Genomic DNA, 14,477 nt, shown 5'->3' on the forward strand with positions numbered 1-14,477 from the left:
TGTTTTTTTTATATTGTTATACAAAGCAATTCTTTTTTCCCGCTGTGCCAGCATGCATAGAAAGTGGGACAGTGCTCTCTGGTGGAAAAACTATAAATATGACAAGACCCTGAATAATGCCAGACTTATTTTTGGAGTCTCTCCAGTCTTCTGAGTCGGCTGTTAGCTACGCTGCAATAAGCCTGGGTCTCCTATTACGCAATGAGCACTTCCACCGTCTGGTCCTTTCGTTTTTATGTTTGTACAAGACTGAGGCATCCCCGCTCTTCTTTTATCAATGTTTCAATGACATCCATAGCAATTCCCCAGTCTCTGTAAGAGACTGATAAATAGAAGATATAAAAACAAAAACCTCTTTTTAGGTGAAACAGCGAAAACAGTTGCTGCATCAACGTAGAGATGAGAAGAATGTATTGTTATATGTGCTTTAAACATTAAAATGTGTCCATTTTTTTATGCATAGGCAGGTCTAATCGTTAGGTTGTGAGCCGACCCCAGGGACCGCCCCTTTGGGAAGCAGGCTATGATCTATATGCTCGCTGTGTAATCACTAAATAAATCCAGATTCTGGCAGTTGCTGCACAGACCAAATCATTTAAAAAAACAACTTTGGTTAATATTACACGCTGGACCACGTCTCCATATAAATGTGAAGAATAAACAACCGGTGAAGAGTGTAAACGCATCTTAATTCTAAAAAACACAGCAAAATACAAAAAAACCTGTATATTAGATACAAAAGCTTCAAAGCTGTTTGAGTATTAAGCAAGATGTAGACAAAGAAATAAAAAATTCAATCAATAGCGTTCATTGCTTCCTCCTGAACTGACAGGAGTGTGCTACTTGATATTTCAGTCGTGACTTTGATTCAACTAAACAAAGCATGAGCAGTCTGCACCCGTCCAAAATACTGCAAAGCTCTCTGTACGTTGCTTTCAATCCACGTGTTGGCTTCGTCTCTTGCAAGTACGTTTTTTTTGGAGTCATGCCGGCAACTGACTCTGGCAAGCTGATGCTCGCGATTAAAAACAGCTTCTTCACATCTGAAGAATGTGAAAAGCACTAATTCAAGTTTTTTTGTATTTTTTGTTCTGGTAATGCCTGTCATCAACATGCACTCATGTGAGAATACGTACCAGAATGTCTGTGTTTTCATCTGGGTGGGGCGAGCAGCAGAACGTGCTGTGTTTCTGTGTGTTTCTCAGAGGAAGGCTGCGCGTGAATTAACCTCGTGGCCCGGTCACTCCGACAGACACTCATTAACTCACTGGGCCTTGTGACTAAAAGAGAGGCAGACAGCTGATCTCAGAGGACGCTGCCAGCGCTGCCAGCGCAAAGAATACCACACACACTCGCAGTGTGCAGTGGAGGGCAGGTTGCATGCTGGTTGCTGCAGGACGGCTGCATTGCTAAACCGTGAGCATCACAAAGGCCAGAACGCTGCAGCCGGTGTGAATGTGAACATGAACTCCAGCCCGAAGCTCCTCTTCTCTCCGGCCGTCAACTGTCCAGACCTGTGGCCAAGTCCAAACTTATGAACTTACAAAAGAATTCAGGAATCAGTGATTCACCAAAGAATTTTTAAACAGGATTTTTACCCCAAATCAAGAGATGGATGAAATCGCTGGAGGATTTATTACTCCACCCATTTTATGGAGGGTGGACCACCACACGCTGCAGGTACAGAATGTACTGCGTACAGGTCATTGTTGGGATGTAGCAGATCACTGCAAAAACAAGTCCTCATGTGACCGCTCGTGACTTCAGTAGATCCCACATATCCCAGAAACCACTTCACAACAAGCAAAAACACTTCCAATGAAGCCCGGTGAGAAAACTCAGAATTGCAGGATATCATTTTAAAACACGGCTGTTGTGGCGGTTTAGCAGAATGTAATGTGAGACGTTTCCATGTTAAAATGTTGTTTTTCTCACTTCGGATTTGTGGCTTATTTATCAGCGTTTTCAGAGACATGTGAGCCGGTTAACGGTCCTCCCACATCTCCGAAGAGGTTTCCGTACTCGCCAAATGCGAGCTAACAAGTGCACAAATCCAAACTCTGCATACTTGCTATTGAGAAATGGCAGATGCCGGGGTTTTGTTGTCCGTCAACTACTGCAGGAAATATGTGGATTTTGGGATTCTTCCTGCAGTAAAACGACCCCATAATGCAGCAGAAGAAGACGCAACAAATAACTTCTGGGCAAAACGGGCCAAAAAAAGACCAAAACATAAATAATAAAATGAAAGACTAGAGAGCTAGTTAAACCGAGAAGAAATAAGTGCATGCCATTTGATTAATCGGTACTTTAAGAAATATTTATTATGGTTATTAAATGCAATGTAAGCAAAATAAGTGGTTTCTCATCATCTTCTACAGCAAACAATAAGATGTTAAAAATGCATTTAAAATATATTGAATTATTGAAGCTTAAGTGATGATTTAAACATCTGATTATTTAATCATTTTGCAGCATGTATAAAGGAGGAGGAGGAGTTCATGCTGTGGTTAATCAGAATCTGGGAAAACCCTCAAGCTAAAAATGTGATATGAATAGAAAAGTATAAAAAATATATTTCAAAGCAACGGCTATGAAGTTTGATTTCATGCTGTTTTTTTTTTCTTTCTGGACTGTACTGAATACAGGTGTAAAGTATGGTCCGTGATATTAACGGTGTGTCACAAAGAATAGGAGGTGGATGGATAACTGCTGTTATCCTTGACAGCATGTGAAGATCCAGTCAACAGACAAGCAGACACATGAACAGAGGGATGGACGGGTGAAGAGTACCTGGTATATCCATGAAATCGTCCAGGTTGGGCTGCAGAGGAGTCAGGCCCGGCTGGATGACGTCTGCATTGCTGGTGTACGCTGAGAAGACACAGAAATATTTCATTAAAGGGGGTTATTTATCCGTGGAGCGGGTACTGTAGGCTGAACTACTGACTCATCAGCCAGACCTAGGGACAAATATGCAGTCGTGCCCAAGAAAAATATTTTTACTAAAACTGACAAGCAATTTAATTTTGAACCAGAATTAATAACAGCTCAATGCCCTTCACTGCAGCTGATCGTAAAATAATTGCAATTTTTAATCTTGTCATCCGTTTGAATTTTTCTACAAATTAAAGATAAAGGCAAATGTGCCCAATACAAATGTACTGTTACCATGACAACTGGTATTAGTGATGGATAAACACTTGCCTGGATGCACTCCAGTGAAAACTCATTTATTTCACTTATTCAGAGTGAGACGTGATTTCTGCTCCCTGATTCATTTTGTATAAAAAAGCTGAGGTGCATTTCCACCATTAACTGCAACAGACCTGGGTCGGGAATCTTTTCATATATTAACTTACATTAATGGCACTTTCTCACAGCAATAGAGCCACTCTAAGAAGCAATACCACTTTTGTCCACAAGGCGGCATACAGTTGACAAAAGAGCCACTGATGATACTGTGCTAATGAAAGGACGTTCAGCACGTCTTGCAATACCAATTTTTCCCTACTAGAGGTGCACTTTGCTGCATCTTATGTCTTGTTTTAGTTTTTTTTTAGTCTATGGTCTTATGCCAGGGGCTGACACATGAGCGCACTTGTTATGTGCTGCCCCCATGTGGCCAGAAACGGTACTGCTACATGAAGCGACTTTGAAGCGAGAGTCCATCAACACATTGTGAACACTTTCATCTCGACAGCCCCTAAATTATAGAAAAGAACAGATGTTGGTTTAGTTTAAGAAACAAAACTGAAAACAAAGAGTAGAGAAAGAGCTTGACTGTAAGAAAGCTACAAAGTCTGTGTGACAGCACTTCTAAATAGCAAAAATCAATACATTGTATACTGTTTTGTTTTCCAGACAAAATTAAACGTTTTTCAGCAACCAATAGACACTCAGTTAAGGTAAAGTTGATGTGAAGGAAGTGTTTTATTATGTATTGGAATTAAAAACACCCCAAATCTTATCTTTAACAGATTTAAAATAATATGTTTTGTATAATTTTGAATAGACTAGGTAATTTGATGCATTCTTTTATCATTTGTTATCTTTTTATTGTACAAATGTATTTATATTATGTTTTATATTATGGGATTGGTACAACGGTCTCAGAAATTCATGTATCAAATATGGAACAACATCTTGCATTATAAGGTTAAACTTTTACATTCTTTTCTGAGTCTTTGAACCAAGTAACCAAGGAAACCATCTGCTGGATGTGGTCATATCCCTCTTCTTATTTAACATTTGGCAATAAAGAGAATTAGCATATTTATCTTAATCTCTTATTTAACGGTCATATCTAAATAAACAATGAGAACTGACTTGACTTTGAGGGAAACAACAATTTGTATGAGGAATAAAAACATTACAAACTGTTGATCTGTTCAATCCTGTCATCCAAGTGTAAGACATCGGCTGAGAACAGGGCTGTTGAAGCTTCAAAGCATTAATCACTGGATACACTGAAATACTTTCTATTGCCGTGTTTAAGTATGTTACTTACAGCCAAAATCTGAAATTTGAACATAATAGAAATATAATTCTGATCCTCTCCAGATCTAAAAAATAAGTAAATAAAACCTAATTTGAACAACAACACTGAATATTACACATGATGTAATTCACTTATCAAAAGTGGAGCCAAAGTGCAGAAGTTTTATCTGAAAGACAAAGTTCACCCCCACTGCTTAGTACCGTTGGACTGATGCAGAGGAGCAGAAGCGAGTCGGAGTTGCTTGTTTCACTAATCAAAAAAAGCAGAAGTTTGGGAAAGTTGCTTCTGCAGGTACATAATAATACAAGCGCCAAAGAGGAAAGCCATCAGCAGTGATCTTAGAAAAGCTGTTGCTGCCTATCAATATGGGAAGGGTTAAAGGTTATTCTCAGGTGGAAAAAAATGGAGGCAAATTCATCCTCAAGGTAAGATGGTGTACTCAAGAGCTACATCCCCAAGTCAACAGGCTTCAGTAAGCATCTTAGCTGTTATAGTCCATGACAGTACAATTAGAGGACAACTCAAGTATGACTTGTTTGAAAGTGTTGCCATGAGAACGCCTCATAACTTAGCAACAAACAGTAACAGGCCTGGAATATTGTTTTGGGAAGACAAAGCCAAAGTGGAGACGTTCGCTGTAAAACCAAACAGCACATAAGCACAACCACCTCATAGCAACTCTCAAGCACGGGGGTGGAGGCGCGTGACTGTTCTGCTGCCACAGGAGCCGTGCACCTTATGCACGCCTCGGTACACCAGAGTACACCGGTGGCGAGTCCATCTGCCAACAGCTTAAGCTTGGATGAAACTGCGTCATGCCGAGGAAGAGGAAAATACTCCCGAGGACACCGGGGAATCGGAAACAGAGCAGCTGAACGGGAGGAGTCCAGGTGAACCAAAAGGTCCAGATAAAATCTGCACCACAATCTGACCGAGCGGCTGCGGTGGGACCGTCAGAGAGCTATGGATTTTAAAAAATATATCTCAAAGAACTAAAGAAACACAGTAAAAAAAAAAAGAAGTTGGACCAAAATTCCTCCAAAACTCCCAAACTGAAAGCCTTATATCAAAAATGATGAGTTATTTTACAAGATAATAAAGACAGGGTGTACTTTGTACTTTTTTTGTTCACCTTGTCCTCATTTTGTTTTAATTTTTATCAGAGGAATACCAACGCTGTGTAATAAGTCATCCATTGTTGTCCATCTGAGCCATCGTTGAATTTAAAATGTGATAAAGACCAGAGGATTGTTTTGAGGCTAAAGTGATGCATTAATCAGATAAGAGGGTGTATTTTCTTCTTCCATGTATATTACATTCTTTCTAAGTCACTAAGATAGCAAGGTTCATTCTGACATTATTTAATGAAAAAGGCAATAAAAGTCCAGCTCTCAAAGGTCACGGCTCCCCAGTCTGCTTTCAAACTCTTCCAGTTATCTGATTCTACGTTTGAGACAAAAGTCAAAGCTGAACATCATCCTGAAAATTGCAGAGTGAGGACTAACCACTGTTGTGGTGGTCGCTGGTCCAGGAAGACGGCTTCTGTGTCATGGTGAACAGAGTGTCGGAGATGTCGGACAGAAGGCAGTCCAGGTCAAACATGTGGGCCTCCGCCGGGGCAGCCACAGGCTCCTGGTAGATCTGATGGGATCGCTTGTCCAGCTTTGCGTGGCAGATCTGACCCTGGAACACATCACCCCCCCACACAACCAAGAAATCAATCCAGTGACAGCGAGAAAGCAGGTAGGCACCACCTCGAGAGGGCTGAAAGGGTTCGAGCCCAACCGGATGCACTGATGGCAGGCAGTCCCCCCGTCTGTACATGTGCAACGTACACGTCTGCGATTACAGGGAGGAACAACACCGAACTGCTAGTTTCAGGCAAAAACAACAATTCGATAACCTTTAACTCATATTCCCCGACTAACCATCATCTTATGGAGAAAAAAAGTTAAAAAAAAAGACAAAAAACTCACAGAATACGCAGTTCCGCGGTCAGTCTGGTCCCTTTGTACGAAGCACTACACTTCACCTCTATATTCTCCGCCGCCTCAACCGTGCTCTTTAGATCTGGAGCTGCTCTTATAGGGAAGCCCAGATTGTGCCGGAAACGGCTTTGATTACGTCTGAGCGGACGACATCCCCCTCGCGGGAGATTGTGTGTGTGTGTGGAGCGTTATAAAAAAAAAAGAAGTAGTTTTGACATATTGTTCAAAAACACAAGCCCCTAACAGGTTGTCATTATTCGGCTTGATTTTGATGTCTCGCCATTTCAATAAGAGGGCCAGCCTTTTGTCCCTGACCTAATTCTGCGAGTCGCACACATGTGCACCTCAGACCTCCGGCGTAAACGGCTCCACCTCAACAACACACACCTATGAACCTCTAAATTGCTCATTTCCGATGGCGAGTGTTTACATTATTTATTTTGAGGTTTCCTGCATCTGGGTTGGGTATTTCAATATGAGATTAGACACGAAATGGAAATTTCAGCTGTACGCACAGACACATCCAGCTACGTTTTTAGTCAGAAGTGATGCGAGAATTCATCTCCTAGCAACCATAAATGTATAAGTCGCACCAAACGACCTGCCGGCTTACTTTTGGTTCCCAAAAGCAGGAGGAACGTGGCTGCTTTTTAGATATTTTTAAGATATTTGATTATAATAAACTGGATGTGACTGCCCAATAGACTTTTAGATCTCGAGACCACTTTTTTGTGGTCTTGGTCTTGTCGCAGCCTCGGGTCTCTCGGTCTCGCCATGTCTCGGACTCAGATAAATGAGATGCCATCGCACACCAAGGTGACAGAATGTTGTGATCACCAGTTCTTCCTCTTGTTAATGTACAGTTTTGTAAACTATTTGTGTTTTGCATTTAATTTAATGTTTTGGTGCATCTGCACGTGTGTCTGTATTTAATTACAGTATAGTGTTTATAACGGCCTTGTTTGAATAAATATATGGCATCATTGGCCTTTGAATAATATTTGCATATCATTGTGATTGATTAAGCATTAGGTCTATGCCATTTCAATGATGCTGATTTACAGTTTAATCCGGCTACTATAATGGTAAATAATGCAAGTTCAAGTTGATGATTGTGTGTATCTTTAATATCTAAAATTCACGTTTCTTCTACAAATTAAGTACAATTTAAATCAGTAACATTTACTGATTTAATTCATCAGACTTTTCTGAGGTAGAGGAGGCTGGTTATTTTGTTAGATGACTTTGGGACTAGTTAGTAGTCGTCATGTCAGTCCTTAAAAGTATTCAAATCAATCCTCCAATAGTGTAGAAATAGCGGTAGTGCAGTCGCTACGCATATTTGATCTCAGTTAATTGATGAAAACATTTATAGTGAGTTCACACATAAGACCTCCACTTCTCTATGTTTTATTGTGCTGCAGCTGAATACGACCTCATATGTAAACTAAGCAGCTGAACCCAGTATGGTGCTTATGTTCTACAACTCACGCAAGGTGACAAAATAACTAGGCTTTTTTTTTGGTCTCTGTCTCGAGCTGAACTAGTCTTGGTCTTGACACTCTGGTCTTGGTAGTGTCTCGGTTTAAACTACAAGTCTACTGCCCAATCACCCCGAAATACGAATACGCAGGTATAGATAATAGATATTAGATGGATATACTGGATGATAACTGATTATACTTGACTTGAAAAGGGTTTGACTGAGCTTGTTTGCTGTGAAGAACCCTCAGTTGACCTTTCTTATGCGTTGACAGCATTCAAATAGACTGAATTTGATTTAAAGGGAGAAAGAAATGACTGCAGCTCATCTAGTAGCTTTAACTCTGAGCTATGAAGTTATGTTAAGGCTTCAAGAAAGGATTTTTCCAGACAGTGTCACGCTCTGGGACCCGGTGACGACCCCTCCAGCGGCCGTGCTCATGTTTCAGACTCGGTCAAAGCGATTGCATCACCGCAGCGTCGCCGTTGGTGGAAAGTCGATAGTAATGTTGCTTCACTGTCAGAGCTCGACCTCTAACACAAATGTCAAGTGAATACTCTTTTGTGATTTATGTCTGCCACCTGGACTCCATTTCATTCTCAAAGTTATTCAGTTCTGATAAGGTGGATCGACTGTCTCGTGTTTTGGTTCAGTCACACTGCAAAAACTCATTTCCTGGAAGTGTAAAAAAAAACCCTCGTTTCAAGAAGACCAGAGAAGTATTTAAGACTGTCTTTCTCATTTTAATAAAATCTAGCCAAGAAAACTTTGCCCATTGGCAAAGCTTTTGTTGCTTAAAATAAGACAATTTCGACTAAATTTAAGGAATATTAGGCTTAATTGTAGAGGGGCTGTTTTTCCCAGTGCAGACAAAAATGTGTTTCCAAAAATGTTGGTTCTCTAAACGTGTCCCGACAACAAGGCATTTTAACCCAAAGAACTCGGAGGGTATTTTCTCTTTTCTTTTTATTTTGACCATCTTTAGTAAATTATAGAAATCGTTTCACAGGAAAATCACCGGCGATTGGCGGTTTCTAAACTGCTCAGGGCAGCCCGTCTGCCACCGATAACGACTCCGCGACCCAAATCACTTAAATCACCTGTCCTCCTCATTTTGATGTGCAGTTTGACCTTCAGCAGCTCCCCTGGACCACGTCTGCACTCTTATTTACATCAACAGGCAGGTCTAATAAAGCGGTGGGTAAATAGTTCATTCTGCCCTCAGAATTGTGTAAATGAACCTCACACGTGCACTAGTGTGTGCTGATAGGAGGACAGATGGTCCCTAACCTGCACAACTGCTCATCCATGATTGATCATTTAGAATGAGTCTGTTTTGAGGACGTGATGGCAGAGCAGACTTCCAGTTTTCCACCGTCCATCTTAAACGAGCTCTGATCCCGAGGAGGCAGCAGCGATTTCCGGATCTTGTTGGTGGAGATTCGGCTGGTGTTAGTTGATGCAGTGTGTAACAATGAGTTTCCAAAGTGTTTTCAAGTCCATCCAATGCTCTCCACCACTAAATCATCTGTTTTTAAAGTTCTACTGCCCGCAGTGCAGAAGATCATTGTCGTTCATCAACAGATTCCTGAGTCTCTGGAACTTTTATTGACGTTATGTAACTTTCATTATTATATCCTCCCATTATTCCTCTGCTTCCATACAGCTGGACCAGACATTTATTTAGACATTTATGACAAAAGAAGCAAGTTTAGGGAGAAGAGGCCTTGAATCCTCCTCCTTTTGCACCTAATGAGAGGAGTTTGACTTGACAGCTATTTGTACTTTTATACACTTGCAAAGTTCAAATGACCTCTGTTTGTCTATCGGGACCCTATCCAGGATAATACATAAGTGTAATGACATTTTTGAGTTTTATAAGGCTTATAATTAAAATGTATTGTGGAAAAAGCTCCATTGCCCCCTTTGCTAACTTTAATTACCATCACCATTTTTTCTCCCTTATAAAAGTTAACACTTGTTACCATCCAATAATATTTATAGGCTTTTTTTAACTGCGTAATGTTCCTTTAAAAGTTCTACAAACCTCTTCTTTCACAGACATTTGAAACATGTTAAAAACGTTATCTGGATTTATGCACACTTTTATTGGAGTATGATACCTCGTAAACGTATATAAAGCAATGCCATCAACGTTTTTATATATCATGGGAACGAGGCTCTGATTACGCAACCAATCAGAGAACTTATAAATGCATCTAAACACCAATTGAATGAAAACTGTTTTTTAGTTTTGAAGGCAGGATTTTCCAACTTTTGGTGGTCACTTGTGAAAGGCGAGATAACGTGTAACGCTGGTGTGATGATCTTTGATCCGCCAGCTCCTGATTCATGCCCTTTGGAATGAGCTTGGAGCGTTGGCACCCCAGACACGGGGGTTCTGTGTTTTTATTTTTTATTTTATTGGCACGTTCTTGGTTTTGACCTCCGGAGCTGCAGCAGAGCTCACGTTGTTGCCCGCTGTTTACCTCTGCCGAGGTGCTTCCCCGGGGTCCCTCCCTCTCCCCGCTTCCTCCTGAAGCTTTTGTTTCTGCCTCCCGTGGCGTCACCGCCAAACCCTCCGTCCTTCTGCTGCTCACCTCTTACAAAGCACCGCTGGAAGTAGGTCAGATTTGATTAAATGGCATTAAATTCTGCACCCATTTCCCTTGAATAAAGATAAAAGTCTGCATAAGTGTAAACGGCATTGTCGCTGCTGCCGATAAGTGTGTCAATTGGCTACAAATGACAGGTTGTGACGCACAGCTCAAGTCACTTTATTTATTTATTTTTGTTAATCTTTTCTTTAACCATGTAGTAAACTGTTTGCAGGCTCCATACATATGCTAAAAATAGGCGCTCGGAGGCCGTTCACGTGCATATGTCGGCCGCGGCTACGTTCAGATGTAAATAACGCTGCAGGTCGCCGGCCTGCGCAAGACGGCTGAGTCAGTCAACCAGCTGCGGCCTCAAAGGTCAAAGGCAAAGTTTGTCTACCTTTATCTGCTACCTTTACAGAGCAAGTTTAAATACTTGAACTTTTCACATACCTCTTGTAGCATTGACAGAATATCATCTTTCTTCTTTTGAAGCTGCAAACAAAACAAAAAAAGAACAAAATTTAGCAGTTTTACTCTGAAACAAAGTGTCCCTGCATAAATAAAGTGGTGTTTCCTCTGGGGGGGGTTGCGACCCTTTTTAAATTGTACAATTTTTAAACATGTAAAGGGCTTCGTGCTACATATAATCTATGAAAAGCTTGATTGATTGATTGATTGACCTCCCTGTGCACCTAGGGGAAACAGCAGCAGAAACGCTGTCCTCTGAACAAAAGGACGAGGCCCACTAAAGACAGCGTGTAAAAGAAATACCACCAGGTTTGTGACCACAGAGGTCATTACAAACACAGAATCAAGGCCTGGCCAGACTGTTTCCTTAGCAACAGTGGAGGACCATCACCTGCTGAGAGCAAAACTGACGACGTCTCCCTCCGGTAACAGCAGAACCTCCACAAATGCCAGTGGCAACACGGAAGCTGAGACCAACACTTTGTAAAAAAATGTTTAGTTGTTTTTGTAAAACGTCAGGTAAAATTGTATTTATATAAGAATCTTTTTTGTTGTGATGTTAACTTCACTAAAAAGCCACCGTGACTGGCTGGAGGATGACCCGATTGGGGCGATGCTCAGTTAAGAGCAGACAGCTCATAGTAAATAAGCAGCAACCGTTGACAGTGGTCATTTGTGATTTCGCCACTGAAATGATTTAGAAGCGGGAGGTCCCACTGTAAAACACGTCCCCACATCTGTGCAGCTCCACTGCTCCTCCGCTGAAGGAGCAGAGACTTTGGTGGATCATTTTAGGTTCATACCAAGTGGAAGTCTACGGGGACCCGCACTCATGTTGGTGGACTCACCCGACTAACAGGTTTAACCCCTGGTTAGACCAACCAGGTCCCTGCAGAGCTCTGCTCGTCCTTGTTACAGCTCTTTTAGCGACACTAAAAATGAGGATGATTGGACAGATTTGATGAGAGTGAATGTACAGTAATAGCAATCACCATCATAGGTTAGCATAGGTTGAACCATCCAAGATAAAATGACTAACTGTGACTGAAATAAGGTGGCTGTGTTCCAGCCAGCTTCCCAGACCTGTGTAGTCCTCCCATTTGCACCATGATACCACACAGTAGGGCTGTTCGATTAATCGATTTTAAATCGTAATCGCGATTATGTAATTAGAACGATGTTAAAACGTGAAACTCGTAAAATCGATTTTTCACTTCTTTTTTTTTTCCTTTTCTTTTTTTTTTTTTTTTTTTTTACCTTGTCTGCACACATATTAATGATTGATACCATATTAATGATTGATGGAAATACCTCTCAATACCTGCGACAAGTGCCCCATCGGAGAGGCTCTTTAGTGTAGGAGGGGGCGTTGTAACATGCCACCGGGCATCCCTCAAGCCAGATGCGGTAGACCGGCTCGTGTTCCTTGCAAAAAACTTGCAAATGTGAATAGCAAATGTAATGACATTACACACCTCTACCTCCTTCATGGGTTGCATTATTATTTAGCATGCAAAGACCCAGTTTAGTTTAATTAGAAAATGTCTTGTTTTATTTAATTGGAAATATAACTTACTGTATGTTTGCAAGTGCTGATTTGCTGATTTTTTTATTCAGAGATAAAACTTTATATTTTATTATATTTTTTAAAACTTTTTTTCAACTTATTTTACAGAGTTTTGCACTTTATTCATTAATTTTTGGTTTAATAAGAGCAAAGTTTGCACTTAAAGCCCAATGGGGCAAATGTTCAATAAAAAAACTGCATATTTGAAATCATTTCTTTGCCTTTTGTCAATTCACAAAATAATCGTAATCGTAATCGAAAATCGGATTTTGAGAGAAAAAAATCGAGATTTTATTTTTGGGCAAAATCGAACAGCCCTACCACACAGTATGGGGATAAAGACCCTTAGACCCTAGGCGACGTCATGGGGGTTTATCCCGTTCTTCTTATACCGTCTATAAGTCAAGAGAGTGCAGATGTGTTCAGTGACAGCATCAAGATGTTTAATCTGTCACTGACAAGACAAAATAAATGCAGTATTTTTTTTCTTTTTACAAATGACTTGGTCGGCCACAATAAGAACCAACTAATTCTGTCATACAAGCCTGAGAATCCAAGAAGTCATCCGTCTGTCGGTGACATTTTGAAGGATGCATTAGGATTTGTCTGGTGGTTTCGTTGTCTTACAATACAAGAAGAGGCTTTTTAGTCTTGTTAAAATAAGTGTGAACAGTTACAGGTGCGACACTGAAAAATCTGAAGGACCAGTTATAATCTATGGAGATGCAGGACCAACAGCTTCAACAACCCACTAAAACCTGCTGCTGTTCGTCTCCTTAATAATCCACAGGGAGGGCAGGTTTTGTTTTTTTTTGTCTCTGTCCTGAGAACAGAAAAAAGACTAAACAGATGTCAACATATGACATGGGTACGCTGCAATTAGCAGAAAGGATGACAATGGGAAAGAGGAGGAAAACAAAGGCATCTCCACACTGTGTATAAATACACGGTGTGAAAGTGATCATACTGATGTGGAACTCTTGACTATTTTGAGAATGGGTTTATGTCCCTGTGGGAAACATTGTGCCATCCCCTGTGTTAAATGTTTGCAGCAGCGATATTCAAATTAACCCCCCCCAGACCTTTAACTTGTTCAGCTGATGAGGAAATAATGAACAAAAAGGAAACGTCTGTATAACTTGGCCGTCTTTACAGAATGAATGCCCCTTATTATGTGTTTTTCTTTTGTTGTCGTTCTATTTCACTGCTCGTTTGTTTCGTGTGTGAACATCTCAGTGCAGGATACTATTGGGGGGATAAATTGGAAGCCACCAGACTAGGCACTTAACCCTCCTGTTTAGGTGTTCATTGGTTAACAGACATATGTGGGCGTGTCTGACAGAGGCGACCTTAATGACACTTACAAGCTCAGATATTTACGTTTATCTATATACTTACAAGAGTCTTGAGGTCTTTACATTTGAGCTCCCCCCAAAAAAGATTCACACATATAAAACAGTCATGATTCCTAAATCGGACGACGAGTTCTCACCCTCTTTTTGTAATAATTCCTCCACTTGTGATACTCCTTGATCACCACCTCAATCCTTCTCTTCCAGTAGCTGCCCTCTAATATGATCGCCTGTTGACAAAGAGCAGAGAAGTTCAAGACCTGTCATAATTGGAAAGAGGAGATCAGGAGAGAAAGCGCGTGCATGAATCTCTTACTTCAGGCTTTCGATGTGCCTCCGCCTCCGAGCCTTCCAGCGGGGTGACAAAGCCGCACACCGGGTTCATCCTCTTCTTCACATCTGAGAACAGAAGACCCGGGAAAAGTCCATCTAAACTCCTCTTTTACTCTTGTCTTTTTTCTGTTTTACTTTTATTTCCTCGTCTAATGCCCAACTTACAGTACATGGGACTAATATTA

The 14,477-nt window shown here is 40.9% G+C and overlaps 1 protein-coding gene across 2 annotated transcripts in view; it reads right to left on the reverse strand.

Moving 5' to 3' along the window:
• The window catches only part of LOC133459823 (carbohydrate-responsive element-binding protein), a 29,350-nt gene that overhangs the window by 7,006 nt on the left and 7,867 nt on the right, over positions 1–14,477 (reverse strand). For both annotated transcript variants that reach the window (XM_061740127.1, XM_061740126.1), the window contains exons 3-7: positions 14,276–14,358; positions 14,100–14,189; positions 11,023–11,064; positions 6,007–6,184; positions 2,794–2,874 (exon numbers count right to left, since the gene is read on the reverse strand). In XM_061740127.1, coding sequence (XP_061596111.1) covers positions 2,794–2,874; positions 6,007–6,184; positions 11,023–11,064; positions 14,100–14,189; positions 14,276–14,358 — 474 coding nt within the window. The remainder of the gene's footprint in view (positions 1–2,793; positions 2,875–6,006; positions 6,185–11,022; positions 11,065–14,099; positions 14,190–14,275; positions 14,359–14,477) is intronic.

Source organism: Cololabis saira, chromosome 14, assembly GCF_033807715.1.
Source record: "Cololabis saira isolate AMF1-May2022 chromosome 14, fColSai1.1, whole genome shotgun sequence".
In the NCBI taxonomy this organism is placed as follows: Eukaryota; Metazoa; Chordata; class Actinopteri; order Beloniformes; family Belonidae; genus Cololabis; species Cololabis saira.